Genomic DNA, 18,859 nt, shown 5'->3' with positions numbered 1-18,859 from the left:
AGGCCCTCTTTAATTGCAAAAAAACATCGTGTACGCTGCCTCCCACGAAGCCTAAGGCATCATCCGGGTTCGCTACTGAATATTAACTTCGTTTAAAGTTCTTTCGGCATACGAACAACATGTCCAGCTCACTGTGGTCTGCCGTGTTGTATAAGCTTAACACTATTCGTCCATTTATGCACCTGGTATAGCTCATGCTTGGGGTCTCCAGTTAGCCTTGGGTGCAAAGGCGTAGAATTGCCAATGCGGAGATGACGAGTTTGATTCTCGGTCTGGTCTAGGATTTTTACGGGTGGCAAACATTCGCGACTTCTTGGAAAAAAATGTATCCATTGTACTTGCCACACAAGATTCAATATCTTGCAATGACGGGCTTAGAAAAGCTTTCAATTAATAACTGAGGAAATGCTAGTAGAATACTACGTTGAAAAGAAGGTCAAGTTTCAGTTGGAATGAAGAAGAAGATGAAAAAAATAACTCGCGATTCATGCGACGCAACCAGATGCCTTGTGATATTGGTACCGCTTCTTTGCACATCAGCTCTCCTAATCTTAGGAACGATTAGTTTGAAGCATTAGTATTAGTTTGAACAGTAGATTCGAGAGTACATTGCCCTGTTTCAAACCATCTAAAGTTACAAATTATGTCGAAATTTCGTCCGCATCCCTTACACTTGATTTCGATCCGTCCAACGTTACGCGAAACAGCATTATAAGTTTCGTCAGAAAACCATGTTCTAGCATAATTTGCCATAATTCGTTTTGTTTCACTGAAATCAAAAAATCTGTGCTCCACGTAAATGCAAAGTTTTAAAAAAAATTGACTAGAAGTCTTTTGATTGACCATACATTTTGGCAGTATGTTACACATACGTTTAAGGTAAACCACCCTCAATATCATGTCCACTTTACGCTTTAAAGGGCACAAATCTTATGCAACGGAAGTCGGAAACTAATTTTTCATCTTTGCTGGGTTACAACATGTATTGAAAATTATTCTGAGGTTTGATGATCATATTTTTTTGGGATTGGTACTTTCAAAAATACGTGGTAAGGGTCAGGGTGACCAATGCGTAGCAGCCATTTTTTTAATTCCATCGTTGCTCTAAAATTAACGGTTACAAAACATCACATTTTCCGAACACCTGTTAAAAAAATAAGGACTGATTCAATTGTTCATAAAGGCATTATTTACTTTTGATTAACTCATTTAAATTTGTGATCGACGATTATCAACATCATTATTTATTCCTTTCTGCGAGCATCTTTCCCATTTCTGTCCAATTCCCACATCCCATACCAGCATCGAAATCCCACTGTGCGGTGCTCTTTGCCATACATATCGTACCGAGACACCGGAGCTCTCGAACGATGAACACACAAAGTCCGTCCGGCCGGGGCCGGGACACACAGAGCACAGAGCACACCACATTAGTCGGTCGATGCCGGAGCGAACGAGCATCCGTGCACAGCACATCGAGTTTTGTGTGTACTCTCCCCGCTGCACCGTTCCGCTGCGCAATCATCATCCTGTGCTGCCTTCTGTTGAATCCGTTCCCGTCCGTCCGGTCCGTGTGTTGTTTGGGCTCGTATAATACTCTTGACAAGGGGGCAGACCGTTGGTTCGTTCATTTGCTCGTCCGTGTTGGAATCGAGTCACCAGAGAATCGTTTTTGTCGCCCCCTGCCCTATTCCTCGGTTTCTGCCGTTTAGGGTGGCTACACAGTGAACGTGAGGGCGATACAAGCGAAAAAAAATGCATTTTGTGCTATTTTCGAATGCGTGCCGCAACGCTTGGCGCGTCACTGTGCGCCCGGCCTTCGCTGCACGTAAAAAGCAGTGCGGAGCTCGTTTAATCACTTTCAAAGCCGTATATCAGCAATAGGGGATCTTTTTTCGCATCGTAAGACGCGTTACTATGTCGGTGCCTTCGTTGGGTTGTTAGCTCGATCGAATTGCTGCGCGCTCGTTCGCTTACTCAATCGCTCGGCTCGCCCGTGTTGATGACGGTGCACGAGGTTAGGCAAGTTTTCAGAATATGTGCGCGATAACTCTCCGTTGTTTGCGCGAGCAGTCGTTGTCGTTCCCCGCTCCTCCCGCCCGCCGCAGTGCGGCATTATACGATTGCCGTGGCGTGGATTGTGGATGATGGGATGGAAACGAGCGATTCGAACGTCAGTTCAATTTTTCAGAGTATTATAAAATAAATATATGGCGTACATGCCGCGTGTCAAGCTCTCCCGGTCCGGGGTATAAAAGAGAATATTTTAGTGCTTCGGGTTCGTCCTGGCGTTCTTCCGTCCGTCCGTTCCCTTCGGGGTTCCGGCTGAAGGCAAACAGGCTCTGGCACAGAAAATTGTATGTTGCGAATGTGACTGCCGCGCCGCGGCCGTACTTTTCATTCAATGACGGCAACGACGACGACGACGACGACTTTTTGGGTGGTGAATTTGAAGAGGGAAACGTCGGACGTCGTTCCATACTTAGTCGAATATTGTATTCTCGACTGTCGTTAGCCTGCATTTGAAGTTGAAGGGCGAAGCAAAGGAAAACAGATTCGTCGTTGCTGAGGCAGATATTGTGTGCACAATGTCAGGACTTTTGTAGGGGATTTTTAATTTGACAGGGTTTAGATAAAAAATGATCGGATGACAGTAACTTATTCCGAGAGTGAAGGGGAACTCGACGAACAAATGGTCGAACGACGCGGTGTCTTGTTGCGCTGAACATTGCTGCTGCTGCTGATGCCTTCGGTGCATATTTTTCGTTATAATTAAATGGAGGTGGTTGAGGGTTGGGTTTCCGGCTATCGGATCAAGGCGCATTTTTTACATTCTGACAAAAAGTTGCCGGTTTGCATGTTTGCTTTCAAGTATGAATAATGCTTTCTGATAGGAGGAATGCTTTTTAATGTAAAGCATATGACGCCTGCCAAATTTTCCAAAATTGTAATTAAATATGAAAGTAAGGAATGACCCTGTGATGTAAATACTATTACTTGGAATATTTTAATTGCATTTGCTGCGTAATTCTTCATCTGAAGAACATTTCAAGCAGTCATACAAACTGATTAAACTAATTGTTTCCATCTGACCCATTCCATTTACCTGGGACGAAAATATTTTGTCATTCAATTAGAACCCGAACAGATGCAACATCATCATCATCGTCCCCGTCGTTGTCACTGTCAATAACGTACTTTGTGTGCTTTCTCCTGTAGTTTGTATTCACCTCTTTCCAAAGGATATCCTACTGCTGGCTGCAACTATGTAAGGCAATAAAGTACGGTGCAGTGTGGCGATGGTCAGGTGCACGTTTGTAAAAGAACGGAACCATGTGCCAGACCAAAGAGCAGTCGACGGTAGCAGCAGTCAGCAGCAGTGTTCAAAACGTAACGGTGAGTGTGGTGGAATGCCGGTTTGCTGACGGTCGGGTCGAGGCTCGTTATGAGCAACGAGAAATCTTGTTGCTGAATCCCACCCCATAGGAGATAAGTGCGCTGGCAGTACACATGGTGCACTTTTGTTTTTGCTTGGGTTGTTTTGGTTCATCTGTAGGGACTGGCGCACTTGCTTTGCTACCGAGTGCTTTTCTGATTGGCTTATTTGCTCTTCCGAATGCTTTCGTTACAGTCTGGAATGGTTGGTAGATGGGGATGAGCTGCGCCGCCGTCTCAGGTGCTTTGGGCAATTCGTAATTATCGTATACAGCATACAAGAGCGATTTGGTGATGTAACCGTTCCTGAGTCCATTATGAGAAAGAACGTTCTCGCTACTCAAAAACTATTCAGAGGAACTTCAAAAACCATCGATTGTATTAATGCTTCATGATACTTCAATCAGGCTCGGTCAACTCATCAAGCACTATTTTTCGAATATTTTTTTTCTTAGAACTTCTCTATTTCTAATTCATTTTTTGCCTTTCTCGTAAGTGTTCCGAAAGGCATGTTCACTCCAAAAACAAACTTTTCATAGAAGGCCCGGATAATCAGCTTGACGAGTTGTGACGAGTTGTGTGTGTCTCTAATCCATTTGATCGTACAGATTTAATATTTGTTTTAGGTTGTCGCGAGACATGGTCAAGTCAATTGTATCACAACGCTCATTGCCAAGAGCCATCATCCGATTCATTGGGCCAAGAGTTTTCAAATTTCCATAAAAAAAATACAAGAAACGTCGTTCACGAATAAAATAAAAAGGAGAGGACCCAGATGTCAACCTTTTCGGTCGTTTTTCTTTGTCATCTTACAATTTTTTACGATTTGTTAAATACTATTTAATCCAGTTACAAAACGTCAAACGCTTTGCTGAAATCTATATACAATGTGACCATTTGAATTTTTTTTACGAATTCCTACAGGTCGAGCGTCCTTTGAAAAATCCATGTTGTGAGTTTTTTTATTCTATTCCTTAGTTGGCAAAACATTTTTGTTTTATTGACTGTCGACTCAAACAACTTTTGAATGCAGGAAATTGAAGCAACCCCCCAAAATAATTTCGAACATTTGAACATTCCGGATTTGTAAACAGGTATCAAAAATAACTCCTTCTAAATTTTAGATACCCCGACCCCCGACTCAAGTGAATCATTTAAAAAAAAAACTCCATCAAGTACTGATGGCGTCCACATTTTTCAAACCTGTTTAAATGTAATTTACAGCAATACGACTCACACTAACAACACTTGAAAATGGAGGAACAAATGAAAAATAATCGAAGTCGCGATCATCTTCTGAAAATGTTGTGTATAAGTTTTGGAAAAAATCGAACATGCTACATCTTCTTCTTCTTATTGGCATTACATTCCCACACTGGGACAGCTTAGTATTAATTAAGCACCTCCACAGTTATTAACTGCGAGGTTTCTAAGCCAGGCTACCATTTTTGCATTCGTATATCATGTAGCTAGCACGATTAAACTTTTATGCCCAGGGAAGTCGAGACAATTTCCAATCCGAAAATTGCCTAGACCGGCACCGGGAATCAAACCCAGCCACCCTCAGCATGGTCTTGCTTTGTAGCCACGCGTCTTACGGCTAAGGAGGGCCCAAAACATGCTACATATCTCTTCTAAATTTTCAGAAACTTTTTCATCTAGTTCCATTCTTGTAGGAAAATTGTTTGTTTTCATTTTAGTCTCAACACAGCTAAAGAAGTTCTTTGGCCATGATTTATTTTTATTTTCTGTTTTTCTGTTATACTCTTCAAGGGTAGAGTGCAAAGTTAGTTGATCACAAATGCCAAGATATAGTTGTAGCTTGTAGATTCTCATTAGTGCTATGCTTTTTATAATTTTTGTGGCGTCTTTTTTTCTTCATGGTACTTCTTCATTAATAATATCCAATTCTAGTTTGTAGAATGCACCACTGGCATTTTCCATATTTTTTTCTCTTTTCAGGATTGACTGCCAACTAATCGCATTTAATTTAAGCTTTATGTTATCCAAGTTTGCATTATTGTATTTTTCCTCATATTCACAATTGCTTGGCGTTGCGTTAGAGTGAATAAACAGAGAGTTTGTTTGCATTAAGTTCCATTCTACGAGAAATCCTGCTCCATATCGGAAATTGGCCAGAAGTTATGACCAAAATACAATTCTCATAGTGAGCGAAAAAGCCCTATACCGCTAAGGGGATTAATCAGGTTTTTTTTATGAGAAAATGTCTGCTTATTGCTGAAAAATCTCATAAAAGAGAAACATACCCATCTGCCTTACATTTAGTTGTGTTCATAGGATCAATACAGTGAACTCTTACTAACTCGATATTTTTCTTTACTCGATGGAATTCTCGCTTAACTTTTCAAAAGGACCTAAGTAACATTTTTTTCATGAATTAATTTGAATACAGCAATCAATAGCTTTCATGTTGTTCTATTGATTGCGCTATTCAAATTAATTCATGAAAAAATGTTACTTAGGTCCTTTTGAAAAGTTAAGCGAGAATTCAGTCCCTTGAATCTACCATACTGCGTTCCCTCCGTAAGTCGATATTCTCTAAGTCAAAGCAATTTCTCAAGGCATTTTCACCTCGCTAACTCGATGTTGTCAGAATCAGTTCCCATTTGGCCGAATTCTGTTTGGTCGAATGTCGTTTGGCCAAATGCCGTTTGACCGAACGGTTAATTTTCCCGAGTGCCGTTTGGTCGAATAGTTGAAAAACTATTCTGCCGTCATACGCATATTTGTCCCATGTTTGCTGGGGTTTCCTATGTACATTGGACAGTTATGCGTATAACGGCAGTATTGCAAGCAGTGAAAAGTGAGTAATGAGAAGTAAGTAGTTACTATTACACGAAGAATACAGCGAGATGCGAGGATTGAGAAATTTCTTACATCTCATAAGACGTGAGAAGTAGGAAGTGAACTGAAAAATGAAAAATGAGAAGTGAAAAGTGCGAAGTGAGAAGTTTAAAATGAGAAATTCGATGTGATAAGTGCGAAGTGAGAAGTGAAAAGTGAAAAATGAGAAGTGAGAAGTGATCAACTTTATGTAATACTTGAAAAATCACTATAGCTTTGCTTTGAAAAAATGTTAGAAGTGAGAAATTTGGAGTGAGAAGTAAGAAGAAACAAGTGAGAAGTGAATAGTGATTAGTGAAACGTGAGAAGTTAAAAATGAGAAGTAAATAGGAGAAGTGACAAGAGCGAAGTGAGAAGTGAGAATCGAGGAGTAAGAAGTGAGAAATGAGAAGCGAGGTGAGATGTGGAACTTGAAAATTGTTAACTTAATTCTTATTCCTTTCATACAGGCCTGGTGGCGGGTCACATTTTTCGAGTAAGTCAGGATATGCTATGGTTATATAGAAATCTTGGTAAATATCAATTTGTGCTGAAAAACGAGAAATTTAGGCTTCAAACCTGAAATTATGCAATCATGAAATTATAAGAAAACTCTAATTTCAACCAATACATCTTAAAATCAATGTTCCAACAAGTAAGGTTGACAGAGTGCGTTGTCAGTTGTATAACACTTTTACATTATTGTGTAACATCCCTCGTAATAATAATGTGAAAATAATGCTCACTTAAGTCATAATCAGCATTGACGATTTTGCCCCACCTTTCTCCTACCCAAAACTAACAAGCTTTTATTTTTTTCAAAATCAATCTATGTCAATAAATTTCTGTCATAAAAACGTGCAATTTTCACACACAAGCGAAGATTTTTCGAACCCATATTAAACATTATTGCACCTTACTTGCCTTAAATTGTGTTTTTCCAGTGGTGAAAGAGGCGGAAAATACAAAAATTAATATTAAAAAGAATAAAAAAAAATCTACGATGGGAGCTAGCCTTGGGCTGCAAGTCTCGCTAATAAAGACAAAAAAATAAAATAAAACAAACTTATCAGATTTCATTTGTCATAAGACGAACTATTCCATTAAATTGCATCAGTGTCTCATACTTACACACTAAGTTTTTGTTTCTCGAGCTCGGCAAAATCGGCCCCGCTGTAGCTCAGTAAATTTCAGAGCTGAACTTCAGCAGAAAATTTGGTTTATTGCTGATTTTCGGAAAAATATTTACCGTATCTTGGCAAATGAAGCTTCACTTTTACTGAGGTCTCGGCAAAAATCGTGTTTGCTGAAACTCGGCGGTGCCCACCTCGGGAAAATAAACGAAAAATGCTGAGATCTCAGCGAAAATTTTTAAGTGTGTACCTCGAGTTGCTCCGTTAGGTAAGCTTTTTAATCTATCGGTTCAGCAATGCGAATTTCCCGTCCGTTGAAAATTCTCTTATATGTTCCAAACTACAAATAAAGGAGACAAACGAGACATCCTGAATTATCGCGAAATCACCTCTTTATGCGACTGTTCAAAGCTGTTCGAAATAATTGTGCAGAAGTCACTGTTTTCCTGCTCTAAAAACCGATCAACACGGATTTCACTCAAAGCGATCAGTTTCAACGAATCTGGTGCAATTTCACCTCCAGCTGTTTGCGCTGCATGGATTTGGGGTGGCAGATTGACGCTGCGTATATGGACCTGAAGGCGGCATTTGATACAGTGGACCATGAAATCCTTCTCGCCAAATTGGAGAAGCTTGCCGTTTCATGAAGCTGTGTGCTTTGGTTCCGGTCCTACCTGATGAACCGCTCGGTACGGGTCAAGATAGGTTTGTCGGAGTCGGAAGCGTTCTGCAACAACTCGGGAGTTCCGCAGGGCAGTAATCTTGGCCCTTTGCTTTTCTCGTTTTTCATAAACGATGTCTCGCTGTTGCTACCTGCCGGCTGACGCTTATTTTACGCAGATGACACGAAAATTTAATAAAATGTGACACGGACTGCTTGGAGCTACAACATATGGTGCATACCTTCGCAGATTGGTGTTCGCGTAATTTGTTGTGTCTGAGTATCGAAAAATGCAACATCACTTCGTACCACCGCAAGAACATCTTTGACTATAGCCTTTCTGGACGTAGTCTTATCCGAGTGCAGCACTTGAAGGATCTCGGCGTTATCTTGGACCGTGGGATTACCTTTCGAGTTCACTACAACGACATAATCGCCAGAGCCAACCGACAATTGGGCTGTATGTTCAAAATAGCAGACGAGTTCCGCGATCCATTTTGTCTCAAAGCCCTCTACTGTTCGCTGGTACGATCGATTTTGGAGTCGAATGCTGTCGTATGGAGCCCATTCCACCCCCAGTAACATTTTAGTTTTATGCTGGTTTTATGATAGCCATGAAGAGTAAATTATGGTTTTGTAGACCGTTATAAAACCAAAAATGTTACTTGGGACGTCAGCTGGATCGCCTGACTAGAAGCTATTCAAAAAAAGTTGGTTGGATATGCACTTCGGTTCCTCAGGTGGCGCGACCCGATGAACCTGCCACCGTACGTAAAACGTTGCCGTCTTCTGCAAATAGAACCGCTGCAGGTAAGACGGTCAATTGCTCAAGCCGCTTTTGCAGGGAAGCTACTTACGGGAGATATCGACTGTCCTGCTCTGCTAACTCAGCTAAATGTGTACGCTCCTGAGAGGCCACTCCGTCAACGCGATTTTTTGTACCTGAACCCTGAAAGTCACTATTTAATCCCTTTTTTCGACAGTGTCGGACACTAAAGTCGCTATTTTGGACGGAATTAACCGCTACCAGCCCTAGATTCCCACTTCTTTTATTACTGTTTTTTTTTCCTTTTTCCGTTATCTGTATTATTTTTCGTTCCTTCTTTTTTCCCCTTCTTTCTTTCTTCTTTTTGCTTTTTAATTCTTCCCACTTCAATCTTCTGTCTTTCTTCTTCCTTATTCTTTGTTTTCTCCTTTATTCATATTCTTTCACTTACCTTTTTCCTTCTTCTTTATTATTTTTCACCTTTTCTCTCATTTTCCTGTCTTATATCTCACCATGTTCGCCACACTACTCATTTCCTACTTCTCGCTTCACAACTATCACATCACACTTCTCACTATTTACTTGTTCCTTTGTATTTCTGACTTGTTACTGCACATATCTCTCTACTCAGTTCACTTCTATTTCTCAGTACTCATATCTCACTATTCTGTGCTCACTTTGATCATTTCATTTCTGACTTCTTATTTCTCACTTTCATATTCATTTCGAACATCATAAGAAGATTTTTTTAAACTATTCGACCAAACGGCATTTGACCAATCGGCGTTTGGCCAAATGACCCTAAACCATATTTCTTAGCGTTATGAAAAGTGTTTAATATTTTGGGAAAAAATATAAATGTGTTGGTCCCTTTAATATCGAGCAAGGGAGAGTATAAAATGTAGAAAATTAAAAAAAACATTAGCTTTTACATTATTTAGAAATTGGATTATAGTTTTCTTAAAAAAAAACACTGCTTGGCGAAACAACGGCAGCAATTGGCAGGGTGGCGTGACAAGGTCTGTTTTTTTGCATCTATTATTGGAATATTGCGATAAACAACAAAGTAACCGAACTAATCTAATAAATAAATCTAAATAAATTGAAATTCTTTGATTTTCCACCGGAATATTTTTGGTTCTCACGAAGATTTTCATTCAAAATTTTCAACAGAAATTCTGTTGAATTTTTCGGAATTTGTCAGATGAACTCCAAATTTTAAATTGCAAAAATTTCAACAAAAATTGAAACGTATTTTCACAAGCAAAGTATCCGGATTTTTCCAGGAAAACTCCTGAAATTTCGGAGAGAAACTCTTTGTTATTTTCTTTTGAAATTCTTTGTAATTTTTACGAATTTTTCTATCTTCTAAAGAAAATGAAAATCATTCAAAAAGAAAATTAAACATTAAATTAAACAAAAGAAAATTATTCAGAATTTCTCCGCTGATTTTTTTTATTCGAATTAGCCACGGAAAATTATCCGAATTACCATTAAAAATTCATCCGAATTTTCATAGAAAATTCAAACGAATTCTCACAGGGTCTGCAAAAAACAACCTTACACGGGGTCGAATTTTCGTGACCAGCTTATTTCTTGGGATGGAAATTTTGTTTGTATTTATTTCCAAGCAAAATACATCCGAATTTTCACGGGAAATGCTTCCACATTTTGCACAAGAAATTTACCCGAATTTTCTTTGAAAATTCAAACAATGTCATTCGAATTTTTGTAAAAAATATATTCAGCCGAATTACCACGCGAAATTCTTTCGAATTTCTATCGAAAATTTATGAAAATTTCTACAAGAATTCACCGGAATCTCATCCGAATGTGAAGTTCGCCCGATTTTTTCGGGAAGTTCATCCAAACTTTCATCAAAAATTTATCCGATTTTTCACAAGAAATTCATACTAATTTTCACGGGTAGTTCATTCGAAAATTCATCCAATTTTCCAAGGGAAATTCATTTGAATTTTCACATGAAATTTGATCGAATTTTCAAAATCGTCTGAATCTTCACTAGCAAGTTCATCCAAATTTCGACAGCAAATAAATCAGCATTTTCACGGGAAGTTCCCATGAATTTTAACAAGAAATTTATCCGAATTTCCTGGGAAAATGTATCCAAATCTCCAAAAAAAATCATCCAAATTACCACGAGAAATTCATTCGAATTTTCATCGGAAGTTTATCACAAATTTCCATGGCAAGTTTCATCCGAATTACCAGGGAAATTGATGCAAATTTCCACCGAAATTTCGTCCCAACCCTCAAAGGAGGTTCATTCCAATGTTTACTAGAAAATAATTGAATTTTCGCCTGAGATTCATCCGACTTTTGTCGGGAAATTAATCCGAATGTTCACGAGAAATTCATTATTTTCATTAAACCCAAATTTTCACAGAAAATTCATTCGATTTTTCACGAGAAATTCATCCGTATTTATCCGAATGTTCATGAGAAATTCATCCAAATTTACATTGAAAAATCATCTGATTTTTACAGGAAGTTCATCATAAATTTTCACAAGAAACTCATCTGAATTTCCACGAGATTTTTATCAAAATGTTCACGGGAAGTTTATCCAAATTTTAACGAGACAATCATCCAAATTTTCACTGGAATACTTGTCTGATTTTTTACAAGAAATTTATCCTATTCTTTGCAGAAAGTTCTTTGGGATGATTTATTACATTCTCCTGAATTCCCGCTGGTTTTTTTTTAAATTTATTTAGAAAACTTTGCTGAATTTTCAAGGGAATTTTTTGTGATTTCCTCGAGAAATATTCATGAAATCCTACGTTCTTCAATGGTTTGAAAAATAATTTAACTGCAAATTCTTGTCCTATATTTGTCTAGGAAAACAGTCTTTTGAACTATTATGGGAGATTCTTCTGGAATCCCAAAAATTAAGAAAATGATGTTTTGCAAATTTGAAAAAATCTGTGGAAAACATTATTTTGATGGCCAGGGAAATTACTGATAAGCGGTGTGACAGATCCTGAGCACCGGCAAATGGTTGCAAAGATGTCGTCTGGGACTTGATTTGTTAGACGTTTTGAACAAAGTAAGCACAACATCCTCTGAAGAGGATGAAGACGTTATCCAATTATAGAGACTGTTCTATTTTGCGGCCAGATTGATTCCGTGAAGAAACTGTTACTGATTTCTTACTTAGTAACCTTTATCATAGTCTGTTAAAAAGCATCGCATTCAACCGGCCCTTATTCAAATAGTGAATCATCGCATAATATCTGAATTTGAAAATGAATAACGCTTCATTCTGCCCAACCCTTTGCCCACCACAGAACATTTTCAGCAACACAATGACTTAGTAATAAATTTCATTCGTCCTAAGACTGGCGGCTTGACATAAAACTTTCAACAAACTCCACACTGTCAACAAAACCCCATTTTTATGTACTGTTCTTTTTCTGTGTGCGGTTGCGGTTTTGCGTCCTCGTTCTATGCCAGGTCGGCCAGGCCCCAACAGTAACCACCGCAGCCCCATATTCTTGCCATCTCTTAGCTATTCCGATAAAGGGATCTACAAACAAAAACGAAATAAAATCCACTGCCGGTCGGTATCTCGCCCATCTCCCATCCTCTCCCCCCGTCCTGTGGCTCCACCAAACTGGGGGACGGGAAGGGAAACAACGTCGTCGTTTCTGGTTCTTAGAACTAAATTGAGTGTCCGTCGGGCCCGACTTTGGAAAAAGCGTCGGGAAGGTTGCTCATACTTTTTTTTTGCTTCTTCCCGGAGAACCGGTGCCATTTTCCCCCGTCGGGCAAACGTGATTCTTCGCCACATTTCATCTAGTCCCAAACCACTCGTTGCTCGTCGAGCTGTCGGCCGCCGGAATGGAACCAACCGCACCGAGTCGTGATACCGCTGGATGAACGTCCGACACAGGATGCGAAACTCGAGCAACGAACGCCACTTGGTTGAGAGTCCGGGGGTCGTTCGTTCGCTCGGATGTATTATAACATTTTTGACATTAATTGACGTCATTCAATTATTGCAATATTTTTCGTTTCATGTTTCGCTCGACTCGATTTCCTTTGCTTGCCGCACAGTGTCGGTGGGGTGTGGTGTGATGGCGGTGGTGACGACGACTGGATCGAGCTGTGGGGAATTGTTTCCCGCGTGTATGCTCCGTGTGGGGACGATGCGATCGCTGCAAGACTGTGCTTCTATGGAATGCTCTGAGAATTTATGGTTCAATGAAGTTGCGATTGAGCGGTTTACGATTGAGTTGATAAACTAGTTATTAATTGGATTGGTCGGTACTGACGGCGAGTCGTAACACAAATCAAAAGGGATGTTAGGATATCGTTGAAAGTGTTCCAAGATGTTAGATGTTTCTTAGTGTTAATAAAAAAAATACAAATTTCATGAAAAATCTATTTGACTTTTGAGAATAGACGAAACACATTAACCAATTCGCAATAATAATTGAATGCAAGTGGTAAATCAAATCTTTGTGAAACAAGATTCAAATGTGAAAACTGATCCTCAATAGCTTCTACAATCGCATTTATTTTTATTTAGGCCCAATTGTGCATCATTTTATGTGCCGATAATCAGATATTAATCCGAATTTCACGCCACAGCCTCCGCAACACTGAAGCTGGATATGCATCGAACGCGCGTGACCTCGGAAGCGTTTGGTCAATTGTTCTACCCATATAATCAGAGTCCCATCCCCTGTCCACCTCTCATAAAATTAATAATGAATAATGATAAAAATTTGCTGCACCGCTATCTGCTGATCTTTTTTGAACCAACCAATCGCATAGGCGCATCGCGTTGCGTAACACTTTTGACAGGTGCGCTTTTTAAAATGAAATTAATACCAGATGACCCCACCTGAGTGGGACGGGCTGTGCTGGTGTAGCCGGTCCCGTTGCTGCTGGATGGGATGGTGGTGACAAAAATTGCCAAACGAAATGCGAAAAATGTGAATTAATGCAAATATTTGCGAGTGCAGCATAATTATATTGAAAATTGTATGAATACAGTGGAAATTAAAACTGAAGCGAAACAGACGAAAAAAAAAATGATTGGGAAATAAATTATGTTTGCGCCCACCACACTATGGGGACTAACCGACTAACAGGTGTACTACGTGTGGTGAGAGTGTTTCATCATCAGCATTATCCGCGGTCGGTGCAGCAGGGGTTTAGCTCATCGTTATCCTTGTGCATTGACTGCATTATTGCAAAGGGAGCTGTGCTCTGGTGGTGCTTTGCGGAATGGAAGGGGCTCCAGTTTTAATGAGCTGACGTGGCGTTTTGTACGTACAGATTGTGCAGAAATCGATGTTCTTCGTCCAAGAACTTTATTTTTTAAGATCTTATTGTTACAAATAGGTGAACAAAACTTACAAAATTCGTTAGGAAATAAAACGATGTAAATCAAATTCATGTAACGATTCTAGTTTTGTGGCAGTTTTATATAGTACTAATTGCTTTTGAAATAGGCTGTCCAGCTGTCACTACATGAGTTGAGTTTGATTAATTATTATTGCCGGGGATGACAATCCCTCTAACTGGCACTAAAAGATTGGATAATCAAGAAGTTCATTTATATTTTAGTAGGTCAATATGAACGTTCAATCAATTTCAGAGACATTCTAATAAGGTATTTGTGGCTGTAACATCATCCGAAATGCAATATCAAACATTTGAATGGTGGTCTGACCTATCCAAGGACTCGAAAGCTTGACCGCAGTTTTTCGTTAGTCCAAGCTCAAAACCAACATAAAACGTGCTGCTTGCTCTCCCGGTCATGTTTGTCTGTTTGTCCGAACCAGAAGAATAAAATAAATTTTCAAAATGACGTCCGCCCGAGTCCGGACCGGGTGAGCACCACACCACAAACAAAATCCTTCATTTATGTCGGCATGTGCAAATGCAATAAAATAAATAAATATGAAATTTTTATTGAAACAATAAGTGCCACCCGAGCGGGGAGAACAGAGTCATATTGGTGGGCGGTGGGCGCCAAACGACGAGTAAATCAGTTGCCGACTATGGTTGGGTAGGGAAGCGGTAGTGTGTATTAATAAGGAAGATATTTCTGGAACAGAACTCTTTAAAAAATAATAAATTTAATGAGAATTCCTCCCCCCCCAACCGATAGTGATAAAAACTGTAGCATCGAAAATATTAATTTCGCTTTATTTATTGGTTTCTTTTTTTTCTTCACTTCCGCAGGATTCGACGGGTCAAAACAGTAATGACAGCTCGAGTGGTGGTGCAACAGGTGGTGCTTCCGCTGCTCCCGGTACTCCCAATTCTCAGGGCATGAGGCCCAGTCCGTCGCCGACAGGTTCTTCTGGGTCCCGATCTATGTCGCCGGCAGTTGGTAAGTAGATAGCCATTTTGTTTGTGCTTTTATCCAATGTAGGTCAGTGTATCACGTAAAACGTTCGGTTTCGCAGCGGATCAACATTTTATTTTGTCTCAGAGTGACTGATGGTTTTATGGATTAGGGTTTTGTGTGCCTTAGGGCAAATCAGGCTATGAGCTTTCGATTGTAATGTTCGATTTGGTATTTTTATCTCTGTTGGTGCCATAAATGGATGCCATCTGTTGATGTCATCTGAAAATTTCTGAAAATAGTGACATCAAACTCATTAACATTTTAAAACAGTATAACAAACAGTGCCAGAAAACTTATGGAGGCAAAACGTCTTGAAGCTGACCTCTCTTATGGAACAATGTGTCAGGAAATGCGTGTCGACGCGTCGTATATTGTTAATACAGTATTGGACGAAACATACATATGTAACTAACCGAGCATAGTCATTGATCTGAAAAAAGAACGCTAGAATAAAACAAATGTTAGTGCAAAACACATGAATACTTGAATACAACATGATTAAATCTATTTTTCACAAAAAAACCTGCATGAAACCACTGTTTAACGGTTTTCGTGGAATTTTTGAGTCATTAATTTGCGAAAATATTCCATATTTAATGGCACATACCACTCAGTGCAAGGCAGAATAACACCTTTAAGTATGTTGTTTTTAAATGAATCGACACACAGTTCCACAGTCTCATCAAATCAAACCAACGTCGTTAGCTGGAAAACATCTCCAGGCCATAATATTGCTTCCCCCCTTAATTGGCGAACTTTCGGCAGCATCGTAGATCCAATCATTTTCCAAGTGGTCTCTGCACACAAGATATTTCGTCATTTTCGATGTTTTTGAACTTCGATTAATAACTGTACAGAACTGTTTACCGTTTCTGAATACTCTAATTAGTATGGGATTGAGCAAACGGATGTGTTTGCTTCTGATTCTTCGACGCTATCAGGGTCTGCTTCGCTTGCAACCGGATGAACAAGCCCACTGCTACAGCACGTCTTTTAAAACAAACATACGATTCCTTCTTCTGAATCCTACAAAATTACTTGAATGGATCATTTTGTATACACCTAGCTATCACAGCTACCTCTCTAGCGGTGATGGAACTTGGCTTTCCACCTCTCGGATTCATTTCAATCTTTCCTATTGGACAAACAATATTTGTCACAAATAAGTTTTTCAGAAATACTTCTTGAAAATGTGCAATAACATCGTTCAAATTTTAAATCCAAGACTGTTGACGATTTTACTAGTGGTCAGCGAATTTTTAACTATATACTGGATTATGTTTTTACACGACGAGCTTGGTGGTCATATGGCTACTGCAGTAGGTCGTGGGTTCAATCCCAGGCCCGTTCCATTCCTCCTCCTACTTTGTATCTTTTCATATATTTCTCATGTTCTAGCAATCGCTAGAACTGAAAATGGGCTTTCATACCGTTTCCATCTTCTATCCCTATACCTACAACTTGATTAGTTCTAGCAGGTAACTGTTAGAATTCGAAATGAGCCAATAAAGCTCGTTTCGACATCCAAATAGAATATACTCCACCCTTTCATTACTATCACATTGGCAACCCGTTAACCAAGACGAACCTCTTCCGTAAAACCTAACCCCAGATTCCAATAAAATTCCGCAGGAACTCGTAGCGAGTGCAGAGGTGTTCTCGGCTTGCAGTGGGCGAGTGACTGCATCATCAATTCCTTCCCATCCCCATGATGACCGTGAGGACGTGGCCAGCGCCGTTATCGACCATCCAAAATACTAGAGCTCTCGGACTGTGCACATTGAGGTTGAAAAGCAAATCCCATGCTTCCATCCATTGGTTCCCTGTGCAATTGCGATTGTTCTGGTCGATCACGCAGTAGCAACTACGAAATGCACGGTCATCATGCTCATGCTCATATACTGGATTCTGTTTTACACGACTTACATTTTCTCAATTTAGCATTCATCCTAAATGTTTAACGCATGTGATTTTAATTATTTAGGGTTTTTTGAAACTCGTTGCAAAGATTTTGGTGGAAAAATTGTAGTCACACGATCAAAAATACGAGCGAAAAAAAATCGTGTAGAAACAGAATCCTGTGTACTTGCTGTGGGCACTACAATGTTCAATAAAGAGTCTCACATGTGTCACATACAGTGTGTTTATTGTTTATGGGTCGTTGAAATGCGAACTACAACGTTTAATGAATCAGAGCATATTTCATGCTTTATAGTAATATGATTATTGTGATCAACAAAGTTGGCTTGGGATCGAGGATAACACCTGAATTTCTAACCTGATTGCATCGTTGAACAGTTTTTTCGCTTAGAGTTACTGTTTCATCAACTAGTTTAATTTTCTTGTGAATGAAATGGAATGCATTTGCTTTAGCGATAAAACATTAGAATCTGTTGCTCAAATTGCTAGAATTTGAGATGCGAACAGATTCACGTCTATTAAACTCGCTGCAAAGGGGTTTCCGCAAGAATTTCAGGAGGAATCGCTGAGCTCAGCAAATTTCACTGGAAATTCCGGAAAAAATACCTAAGGAACTCTCGATGGAACACATCTGAAAAAATGTGCGAAGAAATTTTCAGAAGAATTGAGCGATTTTCCAGCTATCGCCTTAACCTTTTGCCAGGTTAGTTTTTGGACGATTTTTTTTTAAATTTCTTTGATGTCCCGCTGTTCCAGTCTAATGCTTGTTTACAGATTCCTTTTCCGCCTCTAGGTTAGGCGCGGCCGATCTCGAATTCCTGTTGCAATCGGCGCCTGATGACAACAACGATGGAGCTCGTTGTTAGAAATCAAGTTGTGAGTTTATTTATCTGCCTGGTTTTCCAGATAGCTTAGCTTTGACTCACTATACATATCTATGGTTGTTAATTTGTGATTGACCAGAATCAGTGAATATGCACAAAGAATCAACTGAATGATTGGCTGGGATTGCTCAAGCATTCTCAGTGTACAAATTTCAGTGACTCAACGTCCTTGTAGTCAGTTAGGAAGAGTGAAGGGATATTAGTAGCTATTTTTTTTTTGGTATTTGAAGACTGTTTTTGCCTATGCGTCTCCACAAAAACACAAGAAGGATTATGGACCGTTTTCAACCAAATTTGGTACACATATTCTCTATTCTAAAAGGATGTTTATATAGGTGGCAGAAGGGCTATTGGAAAATTTGGGATAGTGTAGGGCAGTGATCCCCAAAGCGCGACCCGCGGGCCGCATGCGGCCTTCTAAGCGTTTTCCTGCGGCTCGCGAAGGTTTTCTGAGAATACACTACATGTGGCCCATTGATAAGCATTATATTATAGGAAAAGTTTTTCATCATTCCCAATATCTCGGTGTACTCGGGAGTCTGTCAAGTTCATATCACTATGATGTTGAAGCACGATTTGTTTATCGTGAATAGTGTCATCATTATATTCAAGAAATTCATAACTTCAGTCACAGATGTTATGCAGGCCGACAGCAAATGTACTTCGATGTTATCGCTCTGGATTATGATAATAGCAAATTTGAATTAAATAATCCCAGCTCCGTAATGAGAATACTTTTATTTTTCAAAATAAGTTAGGTATTGGCGGAATTGAACTGAAATTTTGCTGGATTACTGCCTCCAGAAATACGTTGACCATCAACAA

At 39.5% G+C, this 18,859-nt stretch overlaps 1 protein-coding gene across 4 annotated transcripts in view; it reads left to right on the top strand.

The window, feature by feature from the left end:
• The window catches only part of LOC134221373 (trithorax group protein osa), a 535,812-nt gene that overhangs the window by 469,687 nt on the left and 47,266 nt on the right, over nucleotides 1–18,859 (top strand). For all 4 annotated transcript variants that reach the window (XM_062700565.1, XM_062700566.1, XM_062700564.1 and 1 more), the window contains one exon: nucleotides 15,062–15,212. In XM_062700565.1, coding sequence (XP_062556549.1) covers nucleotides 15,062–15,212 — 151 coding nt within the window. The remainder of the gene's footprint in view (nucleotides 1–15,061; nucleotides 15,213–18,859) is intronic.

Source organism: Armigeres subalbatus, chromosome 3 (genome assembly GCF_024139115.2).
Source record: "Armigeres subalbatus isolate Guangzhou_Male chromosome 3, GZ_Asu_2, whole genome shotgun sequence".
NCBI classification, from domain to species: domain Eukaryota; kingdom Metazoa; phylum Arthropoda; class Insecta; order Diptera; family Culicidae; genus Armigeres; species Armigeres subalbatus.
This window is presented reverse-complemented; position numbering and strand designations above follow the sequence as displayed.